Source organism: Schistocerca cancellata, chromosome 8, assembly GCF_023864275.1.
Source record: "Schistocerca cancellata isolate TAMUIC-IGC-003103 chromosome 8, iqSchCanc2.1, whole genome shotgun sequence".
Lineage (NCBI taxonomy): Eukaryota > Metazoa > Arthropoda > Insecta > Orthoptera > Acrididae > Schistocerca > Schistocerca cancellata.
The window spans coordinates 478865506-478888935 of NC_064633.1; the positions used below are offsets into that span (position 1 = coordinate 478865506).

Consider the following 23430-nt stretch of genomic DNA (forward strand, 5'->3'; position numbering starts at 1 on the left):
AGGGGGAGGTGGTATTAGGTTTGGGGTCTCTTTCATGGTTAAAATGTTGTTCCTTTGTTGTGCTTAGGAAAATGCTAAATGCGGAAGAATAGGAAACATTTTACAGCTTTGTGTACGAAAGAGGAACAGTTTGGAGATGATGATTGATTGTATCAGCATGGCAGTGCACACTGTCAGAAAACAGCATCTGTGAGGCAATGATTTGTGGACAATAACACTCCTGAGATGGACTGGTTTGCCAAAAGTCCCAACCTAAACCCAATAGAATACTTTTGGAATGAGTTAGTGTGTTGACTTTGCTCCACACCTGTTTCCAACATTGCTTTGGTTTCAGCTCTTTAGGAAGAATGTGCTGCCATTCCTCCACAGACATCCAGACACATCATTGAAAGTGTTCATTGCAGAGTTCAAGGTGTTGGAAGTATGAAGGGTGGACGCACTTATTATTGTCATCTAATAGGTGTCCAGATGCCTTTGATGAGATAATTTATTGTGGATGCTATATTGTAATACTAGTTTGTATCCTTCCAAATGCATCTGCTCAATTTTCGTGCCTAACAAATAATGTTATGTTATATTATGAGTATCATATATGTGAAAATACTTGAGACCTTCAATCTTTGTCCTTTGTACTGACCAAGTGGCAGTTTTTAGTATTCCCACCAATTTATTTTACTGTGTGTATAGTTGTTCTACAGCTTTATTCTTCAGAAACATTTTTCCCTGGGAAAGACATATTAAAAATGTTATAAATTCCTCAGAAATTAATTATGCAAGTAGACTTGCCATGTGTGGTTCAACCAAGTGAGGGGTGATGCATCAGTCACATTTATTTGTGATTTCTCCATCCTGTTGAGTGACTTCTTCTGAACCTCTGCATATTGGGAAAGAGACATTTTGACATGTTCATGATGAAAACATCTGCTACTGTTGTACAGTTATTTGTTGTTTGAAGTCAACTGACAGTTCTCCTACAAGTTTTCAGTGACTCAGCCCCATCTTTAGGTGTTCCTGCAAATAGCAGGACAAAGTGTCCATGTCAAAGCTAACTCACAAGCAATACATCTCCTGTAAGCTGTAACTTATAGATGCACCTGAAGACTGGTCTGGTTCCCTAAAACCTGGTAATGTAAATACTTCATTCTACAAATGTTTTCATTATGAACATTACATAGAACAGCTGTGAATGTCTCACCAGGAAAAATTTATGATATGCAGACATCATGTGCCACTAAACTACATTGAAAAATAACTGTATTTCATATTCTGTTCCTGCTCTGTGAGCTCGTAAAACCATGTGTCAGGATAAGGCATGGCTACGGTCATATTGAAGACCTATCCACTAGCTTGTAAATTAAAAATAATGCACTACTCTCCCAATTTCTGTTTGTCTTGCAGCATTTAAGAAGAGTATGTAAATTCTCAGAGAAATCATCCTGCTATTTTCTAGATCTACATATGCATGCAAACTGAACCACATAGTAACAAAAGTGTGGTATTATAAGTGAAATTTCTAAAGCAGGAAAGGCTACTATTGTCATACATGTTTATTGGCATCCTGTGTTGAACAGATCCTCACTTTCTTTGCAGTTCATTTAACAGATGAAAAAGGCTTCCTAACTTTGTAATTACAGGAAACAAAAGAGAAGATTAGATAGTCTCCCTTCCTTCTCATACATGGTAGGCCCCTCTTCGCCTAAGATCTGGGTTATTTGTCTCACGTGTCCATTTTATGCAAGCAGTTCCTTCTCTCCACTTTGCAGAAGGAACATAAATTTCTGAAAGTTAAGAGTGCTATATCTCTCTTCATTTATGTTGGCTGCATTGGAAGGTAGCGTAGTGGTTAGCACACTGGACTCGCATTTGGGAAGAAAGTGGTTCAAAACCACAGCCATCCAGATTTAGTTTTTCTATGATTTCTCTAATCAAATGCTGGTGGTTCCTTTGAAAAGAATGCCAGTGATATTCTTCTCCATCCTTCCTCCAGTCTGAGCTTATGTTCCATTCTTAGTGATTTCATCATCAGCAGGACATATATACCCTAATCTTCCTTCCTGTATTGACTGCATTGCAGAGTAATACTGGCTCTCAACATACATGCCACCTTCTGACTTTTCCTTTTTATACAATGAACACTTTTTTTTTTCTTTTTAGCACATATAAAGGAGATAAATGTTTACCCACCATTTAAATAAATCTTCCTACTTAATTAAAAAATACCCACTCATTTGTTTCTTTTCAATTCTGTGTTTTTGAAAGTAGTATATTTCTGTGGAAGATTTGTATTCTGATGTCATATGTAGGTTATAACTTTCACACGATTTTAGCATTGAAGTGGGCAAAGGTAATAACTAAATGTATGGTGAAAACAATGAAGAAATGGAAAGGCACATAAAGAAAAATGGAACATGGTAACTTGTAATATGATCTTGTGCCTACACACGCAGTTAAATGGTCTTGGTCCTCTAGCCCAACTAGGCTGAGGGGCTTTTTCCCATGGGTGCAGTTGATGTGAGCAAGAAAGTGAACCGTGAACATCTTTCCCCTCCCTCTCAAAGTGATATTCTGCTGTCCAACCAAGCTATGAAATGACCTGATCAGTCCGCGAGTCCCTTCTGCTTTCTGCGTGAACCTCACTTGTGAAAATATAGCTCTGCTTCTCTTTGATACATCTCTCTAACACATCATACTTCTGTCTAGTCACTGACACTTGTTCTGGCTGACCAAAGACAGGATATCTTGTGAAAGCAGCCCTATGTTGTAGTAACCACACTGCAGCTTCTGCACTGCTTCTTGTGTGGGTACCTCCATAAACCAAGAATTCGTTTGTTTAGATAGTATCATGATTTGCTGTGTTCACAGTACCTTGTGCAGTGTTCCCAGGCTACTACTCAAACACCGTACAGCTCTGATAAGTGCTGATGCTGCCCATACTAGTTAAGCATTGTCAAATCTAGCGTGTATCATGGTTGTAACAATATTATTAAAAGGAAAGTTGCTATTCACCATATAGCGGAGATGCTGAGTCGCAGATGGGCACAACAAAAAGACCATCACAAATAAAGCTTTCAGCCACTAAGGCCTTCATCAAAAATAGACCACACACACACACACACACACACACACACACACACACACGACTCCAGTCTCAGGCAATGGGGTTGCTCCTGGTGTGTGGGGGTCTGTGTGTGGTCTATTTTTGACGTGGGCCTTACTGTCCAAAAGCTTTATTTGTGACAGTCTTTTTGTTGTGCCTATCTGCAACTCAGCATCTCTGCTATATGGTGAGTAGCAACTTTCCTTTTTATAATATTGTTTCATTCCATCCTGGATTTTCCGTTGTTTGATGTATCTTGGTGGGGCACTTCCTACTGTAGTAGTAAGAAATACATGAACATTCACAAACTTGTCTACAAATGGCATTGATCTCAACACTTCGGAGACCAAGCTCAAGCAAAGTTTGGGCCACAACTTTGTATTAAAAAGACCACACATGATTATTGGTCAAGTTGCAATGTTCTCGATGCGCAAGCCAGCCGTCACTCAAAAACAGGATTCATGGGGGTGCAATGTATGGACACGTCACGACCTGCCCCTTGACTGGTGCTTCCTTTTGTTGTGTTGTCAGTTTCTAGTATTATCTCAAAGGAAACATTATCAAACGTAACAGCTATTGTCGTTAACAGTTGATCCCATATGATTGTACTGATATAATTTGTGTGTGTACTCATTAGGTTTTGTAGTTTGCTGTTAACTGCTACAATTACATTATGTTTTTTGAGTGAGGAAACACTTTTGGGAACTCAAGCGGAAGAAATTGCTCAAGAACTTACCTCACACTTTTTGCTTGAGAGGATAATTTAATTTTCCGGCATCTTTATTTGAAAATTTATAATCCGTCAAAGAATCGAAGTAAACATGAAAAATAAATCTTGAAGCTTGGTCCTGTTGCACTATGACCACTCTCGAAGATACATCTACTACATACATGCCAATAAAACTTTAAACCACAGCATAGTTGGCCAGTTTCATAGACCCAGTATTCTTCTAAGTGGCCAGCCTCCAAAGTGTTAAGTCATTCTGGACAGATGATAATGTCACATAGAAATCTGCCACACAAATTACAGCACTGAGAAGTTCCAGACATACCTACCTTTTACCAGTGTAAAAAATTCTTTGATTTGAACATATAATAGTAATTTTGTTAAAAGTGAACTTAAATACACAGTGAAGCATTTTCAGTTTAATGGAATGTATGACTAGCTACATTTGTAAACAGTAAATGTTTAAAGAAACCTTTTTTAAAAATGGAGCCAAGGAATTAGAGTGGGACACATAAGTTTCACGAATTAAAATGTTTCTGACCGTACTAAAACACCTTTCAGTACTACAGTTCAATTCTTTTATCTTGGCGGCTTGTGCATGCCCGCTCAGATGCGGAAGATTGCTGCATTGCCAGTTGCACACGACGCACACGCCAAGAGAAGCAGTGCCATAGTATAGCATAGTTCGCAAGCTTACGTTTAGGGGGAGTGCGCAATTCATGAAGTAAAGCCACCACGGCCGCATTTTGCTGCTACAAAGACGTGTTCCCTGCATTCCACGCTGTGCGCGATTTTGTCACTGCACTGCTCGCCTGTGCAGGCACATGGTGTTCAGACTGCTTTGACACTCTTATCATTCGATTCCACAAAAACTATTTGGCCTAAAAATTTGATTTTTACACATCATCTTGACTGATACCTTCCCCCCCATAAATGACTTAATTTTGTTTCGATGTTTAACGCAGTTATTGTGCAGCATTAAATATAGTAAACCATTGCACGAAACTTTGAAGAGTTTGCAGAGGTAAAAGTCCATAGTGTATACTTTCCGTATGGTCGATTTTAGTTGCCACAATGTTGAGAATGAAATGTGGACAAGATACCTAAATTTCATATGAAATTTACTGTATAACAATATCTCATTTAATTTAAGTACCACATAGGTGTCGTATGTAATATTGAGAAATATTCCATTTTTCACGACTGTAACAAAAGTTTTATTTACACCGGGCACGTTTGGCTTTATTTTAAAGTACTTCAATCAATCAAAAGGAAGTAGACAAAATACATTAAACAAAACTGTGGACTTGCAAAAATATTAGGACTTGAATATACCATCTATCAGTGAAGTACTCTGAGGTATGTCAAATATAATTTTTGTGTGTGGCACACACAAACAGCATTTATTTGCTAAAACACTGATCACCCAACACAAACGTTGAATATTGTATTACCGCAGCACAAAACTACGTAAGGTGACTTGGCAATGGAGGAGACAAAATACTGTCCACTGAAGATGCTTCAAAAGAGAGAAACGTATCTGGTCGAAATAAGTCACTTATTATAGTTGCAGAAGAGGAATATATTTCAATACCATTGGTAAAACTGTGACTGTGGAACAAAAAACAAGAAAGAGAACATGAGTACCATTGTGTATGTGCCATACCTTTCATTGATTGAAGTGCTTTAAAATAAAGCCAAACGCGCCCGGTGTAAATAGAACTTTTATTACAGTCGCAAAAGACGGAATATTTCTCAATATTACATACGACACCTATGTGGTACTTAAATTGGTTCAAATGGCTCTGAGCACTATGGGACTTAACATCTATGGTCATCAGTCCCCTAGAACTTAGAACTACTTAAACCTAACTAACCTAAGGACAGCACACAGCACCCAGTCATCATGAGGCAGAGAAAATCCCTGACCGCGCCGGGAATCGAACCCGGGCGTGGGAAGCAAGAACGCTACCGAACGCCCGGTACTTAATTTAAATGAGATATTGTTATACAGGAAATTTTATATGAAATTTAGATATCTTGTCCACATTTCATTCTCAACATTGTGGCAACTAAAATCGACCATACGGAAAGTATACACTATGGACTTTTACCTCTGCAAACTCTTCAAAGTTTCATGCAGTGGTTTACTTCATTTAATGCTGCACAGTAACTGTGTTGAACATCGAAACAAAATTAAGTCATTTATGAGGGGAAGGTATCAGTCAAGAAGATGTGTAAAAATCAAATTTTTGGGCCAAATAGTTTTTGTGAAATCGAATGATAAGTGTGTCAAAGCAGTGGGAACACCATGTGTCTGCAGGCGAGCAGTGCAGTGATGACAAAATCACGCACAGCGCGGAATGTGGGGAGCATGTGTCTGCAGCAGCGAAAGGGTTAATGAAGAGACAAAGCACTAGAAATTTCAAAAAATTGCATTCAAACAAATGAAATTCGTGAAGTAAGACACTTCGATACTGTTTTTAAATAAAGAAAATATTAAGCACCACACAAGGTTTGAACCCATAACCTCTCGTTTAGTAGCTCAACACCTTAAACATTATGCTAAAGCAGCTCGTCTCAGAACGTAACTCCAAGAGGACACTTAACACGTCACACAAAATACTGATAAACACTGTTGGTATGAGTATGAATTACTCACGCTTCGTCGAATTGTAATAGGAAATAAACAATTTCCGCTGTTCTTTATTGCGAAAAAGCGGTTCATGAGATTGATGCAAACATCTTTCCTTGCTATCGCCTGAATTAGGAGGCTTATTGCTTGTCTGATTTAATTAATTAATAGAATATGAAGCAATTGGTATAAAGAATGCTTTTTCCAAACTTTCTATAAAAGAAAGTCTGCTATCAAGACATTGCTTTTGTTCTATTACTTTATTTATGACTGAAAGTTTCTAAAACTGAAGTCACTCGTCCGTGCTCTGCACTGCAGTTGAGATCTGGCAACATCATTCTCTGTTCATTGGCTGACTGTGTTTTGTGACGTCAGATGCTCAGAACAAACCTAAACTCGGTCGCCAACATAAATGACGCGCACTATAGTAGTTGAAGTGTATAGTACAGAACCTATCGCTCTGCTTAGTTTAGGAAGTTTGCCTTCCTGCAAATAAAGCCCTTGTGATTGTATTTAGAAGTATTGCTAAAATTTCCTCTACACAGGGTGGTCAGAAAATGTGTGAAATGCCTGTCGGGATGTTACAGGGCAGGTTGTACTGAGACATATATGTTAAGAAAGAAATTCGGTATGTTATGCCGTTTCCGAGTTATTTAGCATTGATGTTAGCCAATCAGATTGGCGCACGCGTAAATTCAAGTTTCAGATAATGAGACACAGCACTCATTGGGCAACACTGGCCCTGGCAGGCCGCTTGAATGCGAGCGCGCGATGCCCTGATTGGCTAAATTCTGTGCTAAATAACTCGGAAACGGAGCAACGTATCGAATTTCTTTCTTAACATTTATGTCTCAGTACAACCTGCCCTGTAACATCCCTACAAGCATTTCACACATTTTCTGACCACCCTGTATAGGCCATTAACACATGAGTAGTATTCTGTAACAGAATTCCTACTGTCTTTAAATGTTTCCGTCTTGGACATCAGCACTATATTTTTGAGTGCACAATTACTACCTAAAACACCAGAAGTGAAGAATTTCCTCATACAGACGTAAACTGCAATGCCAAAGATAATTATGCAAGTCCATGAAGTTGACCACTGATTGACTGAGATCTATAGGTAGCCTATAAATGTGTGTGTCTCTTTTTAGTGTTCTTGCAGGTACTATTTGCACACATGTCACATGATGCTTATAATGCAATAGTGAGGGGTGTACCTAGCAAATATTTTTGGTAAAGTTGGTTACCTCAAGAACTTTCACATCAGCAGTATGCAAGAAGTTCATCCTCACCAACAAACTGTAGTCAAGGGTAAATTTCGTCAATCAGTGACAGAGTAAGCTGTGAAGCAGAGTATATTTAAACTAACAAGTTAATCCATACCATTTCCCCCCCCCCCCCCCCCCCCCCCCCCCCCCAACCTTTTGTCAACTTCTTCATATCTGCTTCTCTGAATTGTGTAAATGATTAGGGCTACAGAAAAGAGAGAGGCATATTCACCTCATTATTTAGTGAGCAGCAGAGTCATTGGGGACTTCTTTCTGGATACGAAGCTTCTATGTTTTGTTGAACACCTGAAGGACAAGTTTGGGGAAGTGACAGCGCTGTCCAAAATGTGCAGTTGGTTGGTCCTGATTCAGATGGTATCCCCAGACTATTCCAGTCTCATATTGTTCGTGGAAAGAAAGATGGTCGATATGCCTCTGTGTGGACACTAATGTCTCTGATTTTATCCTCATGGTGTCTTCGCAAGATATACGTAGGAGGGAGCAATATACTGCTTGACTCGTCGGTGAAGGTATGTTCTCGAAACTTCAACAAAAGCCTGTACCGAGCTACTGAGCGTCTCTCCTGCAGATTCTTCCACTAGAGTTTATCTATCATCTCCGTAATGCTTTTGCGATTACTAAATGATCCTGTAATGAAGCGTGCTGCTCTCTGTTGGATCTTCTCTCTCTCTTCTATCAACCCTATCTGGTACGGATCCCACACTGCTGAGCAGTATTCAAGCAGTGGGCGAACAAGTGTACTGTAACCTACTTCCATTGTTTTCAGATTGCATTTCCTTAGGATTCTTCCAATGAATCTCAGTCTGGCATCTGCTTTACCGACAATTAATTTTATATGGTCATTCCATTTTAAATCACTCCTAATGCCTACTCCCGTATAATTTATGGAATTAACTGCTTCCAGTTGCTGACTTGCTATATTGTAGTTCAATGATAAAGGATCTTTGTTTCTATGTATTCACAGCACATTACACTTGTCTACATTGAGATTCAGTTGCCATTCCCTGCACCATGCGTCAATTCGTTGCAGATCCTCCTGTATTTCAGTAGAGTTTTCCATTGTTACAACCTTTCGATATACTACAGCACCATCCACAAAAAGCCTCGGTGAACTTCCGATCACTCTTACTTCGGAAGACCTCTCCCCATTGAGAGTGACGTGCTGCATTCTGTTATCTAGGAACTCTTCAATCCAATCACACAATTGGTCATATAGTCCATATGCTCTTACTTCATTTATTAAACAACTGTGGGGGACTGTATCAAACGGCTTGCGGAAGTCAAGAAACAGCATCTACCTGCGAACCCGTGTCTATGGCCCTCTGAGTCTCGTGGACGAATAGCATGAGCTGGGTTTCACGCGATCATCTTTTTTGAAACCCATGCTGATTCGTACAGAGTAGATTTCTGGTCTCCAGAAAAGTCATTATACGTGAACATAATATGTGTTCCGAAATTCTACAACTGATCAACGATAGAGATTTAGGTCTATAGTTCTACACATCTGTTCAACATCCCTTCTTGAAAACGAGGATGACCTGTGACCTTTACCAATCTTTTGGAATGTTACGCTCTTCTAGAGACCTACGGTCCACTTCTGCAAGAAGGGGGCAAGTTCCTTCCCATACTCTGTGTAAAATCAAACTGGTATCCTATCAGGCCCAGCAGCCTTTCCACTTTTGAGCGATTTTAATTGTTTTTCTATCCCTCTGTCATCTATTTCGATGTTGTTGTTGTTGTTGTTGTTGTCTTCAGCCCTGAGACTGGTTGATGCAGCTTTCCATGCTACTCTATCCTGTGCAAGCTTCATCATCTCCCAGTACATACTGCAGCCTACATCCTTCTGAATCTGCTTAGTGTATTCATCTCTTGGTCTCCCTCTACGATTTTCACCCTCCATGCTGCCCTCCAGTATTAAATTGGTGATCCCTTGATGCCTCAGAACATGTCCTACCAACTGACCCCTTCTTCTAGTCAAGTTGTGCCACAAACTCCTCTTCTCCACAATTCTATTCAATACCTCCTGATTAGTTATGTGATCTACCCATCTAATCTTCAGCATTTTTCTGTAGCACCACATTTCGAAAGCTTCTATTCTCTTCTTGACTAAACTATTAACTGTCCATGTTTCACTTCCATACATGGCTACACTCCATACAAATACTTTCAGAAACAACTTCCTGACACACAAATCAATACTCGATGTTAACAAATTTCTGTTCTTCATAAACTCTTTCCTTGCCATTGCCAGTCTACATTTTATATCTTCTCTACTTCGACCATCATCAGTTGTTTTGCTCCCGAAATAGCAAAACTCCTTTACTACTTTAAGTGTCTCATTTCCTAATCTAATTCCCTCAGCATCACCCGACATAATTCGACTAAATTCCATTATCCTCGTTTTGCTTTCGTTGATGTTCATCTTACATCCTCCTTTCAAGACACTGTCCATTCCGTTCAACTGCTCTTCCAAGTCATTTGCTGTCTCTGACAGAATTACAATGTCATCGGGAACCTCAAAGTTTTTATATCTTCTCAATGGATTATAATACCTACTCCGAATTTTTCTTTTGTTTCCTTTACTGCTTGCTCAATATACAGATTGAATAGCATCGGGGATAGGCTACAACCCTGTCTCACTCCCTTCCCAACCGTTGCTTCCCTTTCATGTCCCTCGAATCTTATAACTGCCATCTGCTTTCTGTACAAATTGTAAATAGCCTTTCGCTCCCTGTATTTTACCCCTGCCACTTTCAGAATTTGAAAGAGTATTCCAGTCAACATTGTCAAAAGCTTTCTCTAAGTCTACAAATGCTAGAAACGTAGGTTTGCCTTTCCTTAATCTTTCTTCTAATACGAGTCGTAGGGTCAGTATTGCCTCACGTGTTCCAACATTTCTACGGAATCCAAACAGATCTTCCCCGAGGTCGGCTTCTACCGGTTTTTCCATTCGTCTGTAAAGAATTCGCGTTAGTATTTTGCAGCTGTGACTTATTAAACTGGTAGTTCGGTAATTTTCACATCTGTCAAGACTTGCTTTCTTTGGGATTGGGATTATTATATTCTTCTTGATGTCTTAGGGTATTTTGCCTGTCTCATACATCTTGCTCACCAGGTGGTAGAGATTTGTCAGGACTGGTTCTCCCAAGGCTGTCAGTAGTTCTAATGGAATGTTGTCTACTCCCGGGCCTTGTTTCGACGTAGGTCTTTCAGTGCTCTGTCAAACTCTTCATGCAGTATCATATCACCCATTTCATCTTCATCTACATCCTCTTCCATTTCCATAATATTGTCCTCAAGAACATCGCCCCTGTATAGACCCTCCATATACTCCTTCCACCTTTGTGCTTTCCCTTCTTTGCTTAGAACTGGGTTTCCATCTGAGCTCTTGATATTCATGCAAGTGTTTGTCTTTTCTCCAAAGGTCTCTTTAATTTTCCTGTAGGCAGTATCTATCTTACCCCTAGTGAGATAAGCCTCTACATCCTTACATTTGTCCTCTATCCATCCCTGCTTAGCCGTTTTGCACTACCTGTCGATCTCATATTTGAGACGTTTGTATTCCTTTTCTCCTGCTTCGTTTACTGCATTTTTGTATTTTCTCCTTTCATCAATTAAATTCAGATTCTCTTCTGTTACCCAAGGATTTCTACTAGCCCTTGTTTTTTTACCTACTTGATACTCTGCTGCCTTCACTATTTCATCCCTCAAAGCTACCCATTCTTCTTCTACTGTATTTCTTTCCCCCATTCCTGTCAATTGTTCCCTTATGCTCTCCCTGAAACTCTCTACAACCTCTGGTTCTTTCAGTTTACCCAGGTCCCATCTCCTTAAATTCCCACCTTTTTGCAGTTTCTTCAGTTTTAATCTACAGTTCATAACTAATAGATTGTGGTCAGAGTCCATATCTGCCCCTGGAAATGTCTTACAATTTAAAACTCGGTTCCTAAATCTCCGTCTTACCATTATATAATCTATGTGTTACCTTCTTGTATCTCCAGGATTCTTCCATGTATACAACCTTCTTTTATGGTTCTTGAACCAAGTGTTAGCTATGATTAAGCTATGCTCTGTGCGAAATTCTACCAGACGACTTCCTCTTTCATTTCTTACCCCTAATCCATATTCACCTACTATGTTTCCTTCTATCTCTTTTCCTACTCTCGAATTCCAGTCACCCATGACTATTAAATTTTCATCTCCCTTCACTACCTGAAGAATCTCTCTTATCTCATCATACATTTCACCAATTTCTTCTTCATCTGCAGAGCTGGTCGGCAAATAAACTTGTACTGCTGTAGTGAGCGTGTGCTTCGTGTCTATCTGGGCCACAATAATGTGTTCACTACGCTGTTTGTAGTAGCTTACCCGCACTCCGATTTTCCTATTCATGATTAAAACTACTCCTGCATTACCCCTATTTGATTTTGTATTTATAACCCTGTATTCACCTGACCAAAAGTCTTGTTCCTCCTGCCACTGAACGTCACTAATTCCCACTATATCTAACTTTAACCTATCCATTTCCATTTTTAAATTTTCTAACCTACCTACCCGATTAAGAGATTTGACATTCCACACTCCAATCCGTAGAACGCCAGTTTTCTTTCTCCTGATAACGACGTCCTTTTGAGTAGTCCCCACCAGGAGATCCGAATCGGGACTATTTTACCTCTGGAATATTTTACCGAAGAGGGCGCCATCATCATTTAATCAAACAGTAAAGCTGTATGCCCTCTGGAAAAATTACGGCCATAGTTTCCCCTTGCTTTCAGCCGTTCGCAGTACCACAACAGCAAGGCCGTTTTGGTTAGTGTTACAAGGCCAGATCAGTCAATCGTCCAGACTGTTGCCCCTGCAACTACTGAAAAGGCTGCTACCCCTCTTCAGGAACCACATGTTTGTCTAGCCTCTCAACAGATACCCCTCCATTGTGGTTGCACCTACGGTACAGCTATCTGTATCGTTGAGGCACGCAAGCCTCCCCGCCAATGATAGGGTCCATGGTTCATTTCGATATCTACCATTTTGTCATCTGTGCGACAATCTAGAGAAGGAACTACAGTGCAGTCTTCCTCTGTGAAACAGCTTTGGAAAAAGACATTTAGTATTTCGGCCTTTAGTCTGCCATCCTCTGTTTCAGTACCATTTTGGTCACAGAGTGTCGGGACATTTTGTTTTGATCCACCTACCACTTTGACATAAGAGCAAAATTTCTTAGGATTTTCTGCCAAGTCAGTACATAGAACTTTACTTTCGAATTCATTGAATGCCCTTTGCATAGCCCTCCTCACACTACATTTCGCTTCGTGTAATTTTTGTTTGTCTGCAAGGCTTTGGCTGTGTTTATGTTTGCTGTGAAGTTCCCTCTGCTTCCATAGCAGTTTTCTAACTCAGTTGTTGTACCACGGTGGCTCTTTTCCATCTCTTACAATCTTGCTTGGTACATACTCATCTAATGTATATTGTACGATGGTTTTGAACTTTGTCCACTGATCCTCAACACTATCTGTACTTGAGATAAAACTTTTGTGTTGAGCCATCAGGTACTCTGAAATCTGCTTTTTGTGACTTTTGCGAAACAGAAAAATCTTCCTAATTTTTTTATATTTCTATTTATGGTTGAAATCACCGATGCTGTAACCACTTTATGATCGCTGATTCCCTGTTCTGCGTTAACTTTTTCAAATAGTTCGGGTCTGTTTGTCACCAGAAGGTGTAATATGTTATCGCCACAAGACGGTTCTCTGTTTAACTACCCAAGGTAGTTTGCAGATAATGCACTTAAAAAAATTCACTGGATTCTTTGTCCCTCCCACCCGTTATAAATGTTTGAATCTCCCAGTCTATATCTGGTAAATTAAAATCTCCACCCAAAACTATAACATGGTCAGGAAATCTACTCAAAATATTTTCCAAATTTTCCTTCAGGTGTTCTGCCACAACAGCTGCTGAGCCTGCTTTAACCGTGGCCTTCACCCAAATTATTTCACATTTCGCATCTCCGTCAGTTTCCTTCGATACTATTGCACTTTTTATTGCTATAAACACGCCTCTCCCTTCACTGTCCAGCCTGTGCCTGCGATATACATTCCAGTCTTAGTTTAGAATTTCATGACTGTTTACATCTGGTTTCAGCCAACATTCCGTCGCTAGTACTATGTGGGTATTGTGACCGTTTATTAATGAGAGAAATTCTGGGACCTTTCTATAGATGCTCCTGCAGTTTACTATTACCACATTAATATTGTCATTCCCTGTTGCGTTTTGCCTACTGCTACCTTGCCGCGTATCAGGAGGCGTCTTGTGGAGCGTAGGGAGGGAATTCTCTAACCTAAAAAACCCACATGTGCACTCCACACATACTGCGCTACCCTTGTAGCCGCTTCCTGCGTGCAGTGCACGCCTGACCTATTCAGGGGGACCTACATTTCTCCACCCAATAGCGGAGGTCAAGAAATTTGCACCCAGATCTCCGCAGAATCATCTGAGCCTCTGGTTTAAGCCTTCCACTCGGCTCCAGACCAGTGGACTGCGATCAGTTCTGGGAACAACACTGTGAATAGTTAGCTCAGATTCCACCCCGTGAGCAAGGCTTTCTGCCTTCACTCCACCTACTGCCTGTATAAACTGAGGATGACCTCTGAAGCCAGATGCCAGGAGTCATTGGTGCTGACATGAGCAACAATTTGCAGTCGGTGCTCCCAGTGCTCTCTATCGCTGCCCGGCAGGGCCTCCTCCACATCTTGGGTGAGATCCCTTGGCAAGCAGACAGAGTGAACACTGGCTTTCTTCCCAGACCTTTCCGCTATTTCCCTAAGGGGCTCCACCACCCACCTAACGTTGGAGCTCCCAATCACTAATAAACCCCCTCCTACCCATGTGCCTGCTTGGACCTTGCTGAAGGAGGGGCCACATGCCCACTCACAGGCAGAGCGGGCAATGCCACACAGCCACCCTCCACATTGACCCTCCACCTCGTGCGACGCGAACGCCATTGAACCCACCACTCCCCTTGGGGAGAGGGTGGCCCAGCCGCACCCTGAAGACGGCTGACTGTGGCCATCAGCGCGTTGAGCTGTTTGCGAACAGTGGCCAGCTCCTCCTGCGTTTGTACACAGCAGCCACATATCCTATCCATGTGATGTAAAAACATACATGCCTCCCACTATACGATGCTTTAAGTGCTGAAAATTTGGGCACTTGTAGTGCCAGTGCAGTTCCAGTGTCACAAGTAGAGACTGCGGACATTCACTGCATCTGAGTACTCCATGTGCCCCTTGTCCCGCCTGTGTCAACAGTGGAGAGCATAGCTCCCCGTGCTCACCAGACTGTGTGGTACTCCAAAAGGAGAGGAAAATTATGGAGTAAAAGACCCTGGACAAGATGACTTACTTAGAGGCAGTTGAACCCTGTTCAGATGGTAACTCTTACACTGCAGTTATGACCACACCACCCTCCCTGGCGATGGTAGTCCCCTCGGCTAGCCTCTCACAAAGGGCCCTACGGACTCTACCTTCCAAGGTCTCCCCCCATATAAAAGTGGACACCAGCCAGTGGCTGAAGCAGCCAGAAGCTGCTGATCAAAAGGCTTCCTGGTCTCTGTACATGAAGCTACTTCAGAGAAGCCCTCCCAGCAAATGCCTCAAGAGCAGCAAGAGGGCAAACAGTTGAAGAAGAAGACTGTTAAGAACTGAGAGACTCCAGTTGCCCGCACACTACCACCCTCTACCAGTTCCGCGCCTGAGGACGCGATGGAGTTTTTGGCAACCCCCGTGGACCTAGATCTTGTCAATGATTCAGCCGCAGTGGAAATGGATACAAGCACTCAACCAGTGGCAGTAGGTGACCCTGAGGTGTAAACTGCACCCTTGGTCCCTTCTTGCCTTCCCAGACTAGAGGAAGCATGTCCTCCAGTGGAATTGCAGTGGTTTTTTCCACCACATAGTTGAGTTGCGACAACTCTTAAACATTACACCTGATTTCTACGTTGCCCTTCAGGAAACCTAGTTTCCAGCAATCCGGACCCCCCATCTTTCTTGTCTATCGAGGATGTTACAAAAAATGTAATGTCTCTAACAAGAAGTCAGGTGGAGCATGCATATTTGTCCATACCTCTGTATGTAGCAAACTTGTGCCCCTTCAAAGAACTGTAGAAGCTATGACTGTCAGAGTGAGGACAACATAGGAAATTACCATCTGCAGTATCTACTTTCTTCCAGATGGTGATGTGCCACAACATGTATTGGCTGCACTAATTTCTCAACTCCCTCCACCTTTCTTGCTTTTGGGTGATTTCAACACCCATAACACTTAGCGGGATGGCACCAAGATTACTGGCTGTGGTAAAGATGTCAAGAACTACTAACTCAACCCAATCTTTGCATCCTAAATACAGGTTCCCCCACTCATTTCAGTGTGGCACATGCCACATATTTGGCTACTGATCTCTCTGTTTGCAGTTCTGGCCTTTTACCTTCTATCCACTGAAGAGCTCACAATGACTTGTATGGTAGTGACCACTTTCCACCTACCTGCCATCCCCGGCATCGCTCGCCTGAATGCCCATCTGGGCTCTTACCAAGGCTGAATGGGATGCTTTCACCTCTGCTACCTCCACTGGATCTTCATCAGATGGCAATATAGATGAGGTGATCCAGAACAATCAGATTTTAAGTGATAGGTGTTTCTGCTGCTGAATTGACAGTCAGATAGTAAGTGATAGGATGCATTTGGGGTATGGTTTTCATCCGAGACCTGTGTGACCTTGGAGAAAGGGACTGATAACCAACCAGTTTAGTCTCTTTACTCCCCCCCCCCCCCCCCCCAAAAAAAAAAAAAAATCCCTATCCCACCTAATTTAACATGTGAATCATAATAAAAAACCCTATTTGTGCCAGAGTGTTTTCTCTACTGCTGCATTTATTCTACACCCCCGTCCCCACAACCCAAGTCTCGGTCCGTACCCGCCCTTCATCATGCCTCTTTCTGGCTCACCTCACCTTACCTTTTGCTGAAAACAACCCCACAGTCCAATCAAACCACAACACATGGACAATGTAGCTACGTAAGGGTGTGTGCCATGAAGAAGAATGCAAATGTAGGATGTTTGTGTTCCTAGATACTGCTCAATGCCTCCAACATATGAGTATTGAGAGTTGATGTCTTCATTCATTGCACTGCTTGTATTCCACACAGCATTTTCCATCTAGATGTAAAATCTTAGCTGTTTCACAATAATCGTATTTCTCTATGTGTCATAAACAAATTTCACCACAATTTGTGGTTTTTACCTATTATGACATTATACTTTGTGTTCCCAGCGCATGCCAGACATGAGCAACTTACATGAAGTGAAGACCGTAGACACACTACCAGTACAGGCAGAAAGCACAGCAACAAGTACAGTAACCACTGCTAGTACAACAAATGAAGAGGGAGATCAAGAAGATGAAGAAACACGGGAGTATCGACGTAAAATCGAAGAGCAGAAACGATTACGTGAGCAAGTACTTCAAGCGAAAGAAATACGGCGCATGATGGCAGCATTGGAGAAACAGCGTCTTTTGAAGAAACAGCAACAAGAACCGCAACAAGGACAAGAGCAGCAGCAGCATCAGACTGGTTCTGTTACTGAAAAACTCACTGGAGGTTGTATACAGTTTTATGTTATGAAATGCTTTAGCAGTAGTTGAGAATGGAGTATCAGGTGTAGCAACTAAAACAAATAGAACTGTTATTTTGAGTGGCTCACTGTTAATTGATGAAAAAAAAATACCATTCATAACGATATGAGATACATTGTTTCTATATTTTTTCAGTAAAAATTCAGTTGTTATATGAGCCAAAGCAATTTCAGTTTTATGTTTTTCTTGTAAATATTTGAAATACCATTTTCCATACTTACAATTTTTTTGCATTTGATCCATAGTCCTTGTAAAACTTACATATCTAAAAACAACTGCAATATATAGTCCTTGTAAAACTTACATATCTAAAAACAACTGCAATATGTAAATATTACTATTCCTTTAATATCACATCATTCTTTCCAAACATCACATTATTTTGTTGTGGTTCTTGTCTCGCATGCGTATCATAAATATAGATGTCTTCAGTACATTTCTACAAATTAATGACAGTATTATGAAAAGGATAGCTGTCACTCAACATACAGTGGAGATGCTGACTCACACAACAAAAAGACTGTCAAAGCAAGCTTTCGGCCAACAAGGCCTTCATCAGAATTAGACAACCCCCCCCCCCCCCCACACACACACACACACACACACACACACACACACACACACACACACACATAGTCTCTATCTGCCAAGGCGAGACTTTACAGTGGACAGTAAGAATTGGTTGAGTCAATGTGGCAACATAAATAGCTACGTGACAAAGCATAAAAACGAAAATAATACTCTTAAAATTGTCAATGACAACATAAACTCATAGAAAATCAAACAATGGAAACTCCAGGATGGAATAATAACCTCAGGCTCTAGCTGCCAAGTCTGGCCATGGCAGCCAGAGACTGTTGTCATGTTTGTGTGAGGTGTGTGTGTGGGGGGGGGGGGGGGGGGGGGGCAACACTCAGTGTGATCCATCTATGTCTAATTCTGACGAAGGCCTGTTTGGCCAAAAGCTTTGTTTGACAAGAAGTCTCCTTTTTTTTGTGCCTATCTGCATCTCAACATGTATGGTGAGCGGCAATTATCCTTTTCATAATATTGTCATTATTCCTTCCTGGATTTTCCATTTTTTTTATTTTCTGTCAGTTAACGTTGTCTTTGACAAATTTAAGAGTATTAGCTTCATTTTTGTGCTTTCTGTCACTTACCTGTTTAACTCGGCACTTTGACTCAAGCTCGGCACTTTGACTCAAGCAGTTTTTACTGTCCACTATTGTTTGTTGATTTGCCCCCTCCCCATCCTCCTCTCGTGCCCCTCTCCGCCTATTGCACCTTTTGAAGTAGTGTGCCAGCTTTGTAGCAGTAGCCACTAATTACCAGTGACTGCTATTTGAGCAACAATGGTACTTCATTTCTTCACTATGTTTAGTTATTTTGTTTTTTTTTTTATTCTTTTTTTTCATACTTTGTGTGGAAATAGACAGTAATCAGTTTTTTAACCAAAGAATTTAATTGGATAGATTAAAAAATCTACTCACCAAGCAGCAGCAGAACATTGTAATTAGGCAAGCTTTCGGAGCCAGAGGCATTCCTTCTCATCCTGTGTGGTAAGTCTCCCCGTGTCCCCTGACCCATCTTTTTGGGTGTCTTTCCTGAAATCTACCACTTTTCCTAGACCTCTTCAGCCTTTATCCTTCACCCCTCTTCCTTCCCCTTCAACCGTTCTACCTGAAGGAGGAGCCTCTGGCTCTGAAAGCTTGCCTAATTACAACCTTCTTTTATGTGTGTGTTCTGCTGCCACTTGGTGAGTATGTTTTTTATCTATACAATTAAATTATTTTGTGTAAAATTGATTGTCGTTATAGTAATCAGTTACTTGCTACATTTGGTGCCTTAAATTTCTTTACTTGTCAGTTATTTGCAAGAGCTGCGTTTGTACATAATTTCCACCTCTAAATATGGTTAGGTTCTTGGCTGTATGGCTAAGGATTGTGACCGTTATGGGAACCTAATGGATTAGTTGACTGCTGTCTGGGAACATTTGAAAGTTGCATTGGCAACTGTCAGCTGGCTTCACATGGCTGTTGCAAATTACACTGGTGATAGAATGACAGGGTGACCTACTATTGCAGATGTGTTCCTGAACTAGAATGTGCTGACGTGATCCAAGAAAAATGTCAGTCTGACAGTCAGTGATTATTTGGTGGTGCCTGGTGAGTCCTGCTCAGATATAATGCTGTTTCACAGGAAAAGTCTTATCTGAGCCAAAAGATTCCTGCAGTTTATGAGGAACATCACTCAGTTGCCTCACCATCATGTTCAAGATGCATCTACTTGAGCACTGTGTTTGATGGCCGCTTTAGGGAAATAACATCACAGGAGGTGAAGAAATCCAATATTCACTCAGTGTACATCCTACACTGTGTGTGGCAAGGGTTGATCCTTGACAGTGAAAATGGGCTTTGCGCAGGTGTTTCGCATGGTTGATAAGACTAGTCACTTAATGCTATTTTGCTAATGTTTCTATGGCAACACTCAGTGTGATCCATCTGTCTTTCAGTCAGTCTTGCTGTAGCTGTTTGTGAGTCGCATTTGAAAGCTGACAAGGCACTTCTAGCTGTCAGTATTCTTCTTGTGTCATAAGAGTATGAGATGAATCTGTTCACCAGCTGAAAAACACCATCTCAGGATCTTCGGCAGATTGTTGCTCACATCAGCACCAAAGATGTACTTCTTGAATCTTTCCCTGTGGATAGAACATTCCATCAGCTTTCGGGTGTGCATCTGAGACAGCAGTGTTTCTTCTCGTGCTGACAGTTTGATCTTTGGCACATACATTTTTACTTCAATATATAATTGTGCCAAGTGGTCTTAATTCAGTCTTTGACTCATGTTGATGGTGGCTGTACAGTTATCAGTCAAAGTATTGGAAGAAGAAATATTACTGTTCTGAACGCACCCAAAAGATGATGGAACAATAGCACCAAAGATGTCTGTCATCTGGGATCTTGAAACTAATCGTGGTTCTCTCCAGGGACCAGTGAAAGATTAGCGAAACTCTCATGGAGTTTCAGCACAACTTGTGATTAGCAACATGATGAGGAGAACTGATGAGGGTCCTGTGGTCTGGAGTTGCATTGAAGGTCCAAACCAGAGAATTTGTCAGTTCTATGGTTAGCTCATTTGTAGATTCCTCTTCCTGAGCTAGACAAGCGAGACTTGTAGGGTTGCCGTACATACTTCAGACTCGTACTGTACACTCTAAATGACATTTTGGGCAGCAGATTGTGTGTAGAAAGCAGTTAGGAGTATTTACAGTAGCAAAACTTAAAACATTGTTGGATAGAAATCCACTGTCTGAGAACCTGCTTGTGTATCAAAAGATGAGGAGTGGGGATATTAAAATCCTAGTGGCTAAGTATCAAAGTGTCCACAGCAAAGTTCCTAAACTAACCTCTCTGAAACGGAACAGTTACTCTCACATAATGCTCATTCTACCCATGAAAGAGATAGGTTACAAAATTCATTTCTGACTTAACTTTCTGTACTGCTCATGAGTCTTGAATCCTTTTTGACTAGTGTTAATACTTGAAGTATAAAAGATCCAAAGAAGCACGGCTTATTTTGCCATGTGTTCATTTAGAGAGAGCAATATTTCGTGGGGAGCTCACCCAACTCCTGTGGCAGCTGTTGCACAAGAGACATTATATGTAAAAATGTTTCCCTCAGTGTGCCTATAATATTTTAGCAGTGGAAAGGTTTTGGTATCTTATCTCACTATATCAATTTTTATTCTGACAGGTATTTTACAAGTCAAGTATAGTCTATGCCAAAATTTAAATTTTGTCATTTAATAGCGATGAAGGCCTTATGACCAAAGAATTCACTTTTTTACCTTTGACAGTGGTTCTACAGTAAAAACAAATTGTACACAGTAGTATTGATATTACACTCCATGATAAAAATTCTTAACTTTGAGTTCTTTCTTACTATAAAACAGGTGTTGATCCGTCCAATGTTGAACCTCCTAAGGGAAATGCCATTGCAACAATTGTCAATCGCAATCCGGTACAGCCATTGTCAACGCAGGTTACTCCAACAGGAGTTCGCAAGCGTACAGCTGTTACGCGTGTTGGTGTAACTCCTACTGCTGGCATACAGGTATGTAATTTAATGCACTTTATTGCGTATCATAAACGTGATAAGTAGTAATGAAAGGGGGTGTGATGTGTAATACTCTTATGCAGCTGTCTGTAATTCAGAAAAAAGGAAAATTTTAATTCCTATACTCTCTTTCTCCTTACGGAAAAATGGTTTTGAAGTTCTAGCAAGTAGGCCAGAGGTTCCCAGGTGGTGGTATGAAAGGACATTTCAGGTGGTACATGTTCCAGCAAACAAAATGTTTACTGATATAAGTAAAATTATTTTCATACATTACTGTATTTTTAAATTGAAATGATAGTGAGAAATCAGACTAATAAAAGTAGGATCTGTATAACATTAAAGAAAATGGATATACCACAGAATGTTTGTTTTGGGCAATACACAGGACACAGGAAGGACGATTGTACCTCCTCACTGCTCCCTTCATTATTTGTCACTGTCTTGGCCATGAATGATGGCTCTTATTTTGAAGTTGGCAATATTGTGATTGGGCCTGGTCAGTGGTTATTCAGAAGTTGTCTTGTCGCTTTGCAGCTGCTGCCAACTTATGTGGTGTACCTATTAGTGGCAAAGTAGTAGTCATTATGTGATAAATGGTTTATTGCTGTTACTGTCACTTGATTGGGCCATACAGTAAATGGCATTGTGATATGAAGAAAGCTTGCATGTGGAACCAGAGTGTGTGTAATTCAACAAGCTGATTCTTGACTACTATAACTGTGATGTGAAGTTTGACTTAATTTTTTTACTTATATGTGATTATGTTTAAAGTGAAGCATGAAGTGATTTTTAAGCCTGGATGCTCTTTCTACCTCCAATGATACAGTTAAAAAACCTAAACCTACACCTAACTGTGAGTATGATGAAAGCTGCTTACAACTTGGCCTTATAGTATAGGCCGATATAGAAACCAGTGATAACCCAATTCCCTAGTGCATTCTATACTTAGAAACACTTTCAAATCAAAGAATTGAAGTCTTTTTTTATTTTTAAAATGTCATCAGAGGTCTAAGTAGTCTGAGTAAGTTGGTACACCTGTTGACTTTGTTCAAAATAAATCCATGTCTTAAAAAAGAATCCAAGTGCATGGCAGAGTTTACACTGGAGAGCCAAAGAAACTTGTACACCTGTCTAATGTTGTGTAGCACACAGAAGTGTCGCAACACAACTTGCCATCAACTCAACTAATGTCTGGAGTAGTGCTGGAGGGAACTGACACCATGAATACTGCAGGGCTGCCCATAAATACGTAAGAGTATGAGGGGGTGGAGATATCTCATGAACACCACGTTGCAAGGCATCCCAGATATGCTCAATAACGCTCATATCTGGGGAAATTTAGTGGCCAGCAGAAGTGTTAAAATTCAGAAGAGTGTTCCTGGAGGCACTCTGTAGCAATCCTGGACATGTGGGGGGTGTCGCATTGTCCTGCTGGAATTGCCCAAGTCCATCAGACTGCACATAGAACATGAATGGATGCAGGTGATCAGACAGGATGCTTACGTATTGTCACGTCATATCTAGACGTATCAGGGGTCCCGTATCACTCTAACTGCACACGCCCCACACATTACAGAGCCTCCACCAGCCTGAACAGTCTGCTGCTGACATGCAGGGTCTGTGGATTCATGAGGTTGTCTCCATACCCGTACACGTCCATCTGCTCAATACAATTTGAAACAGGACTCATCTGACTAGGCAACATGTTTCCAGTCATCAACAGTCCAATGTTGGTGTTGACGGGCCCGGGTGAGGTGTAAAGCTTTGTCTCATGCAGTGATCAAGGGTACACAAGTGGGTCGTCAGCTCCAAAAGCCCATATCGATAATGTTACGTTGAATGGTTCGTACGTTCACACTTGCTGATGACCCAGCATT

General features: G+C 41.0%; 1 protein-coding gene across 2 annotated transcripts in view; it reads left to right on the forward strand.

The window, feature by feature from the left end:
* The window catches only part of LOC126095214 (RNA-binding protein 33-like), a 225247-nt gene that overhangs the window by 137489 nt on the left and 64328 nt on the right, over positions 1 to 23430 (forward strand). For both annotated transcript variants that reach the window (XM_049909950.1, XM_049909951.1), the window contains exons 12-13: positions 17075 to 17402; positions 21390 to 21550. In XM_049909950.1, the coding sequence (XP_049765907.1) occupies positions 17075 to 17402; positions 21390 to 21550 (489 nt within the window). The remainder of the gene's footprint in view (positions 1 to 17074; positions 17403 to 21389; positions 21551 to 23430) is intronic.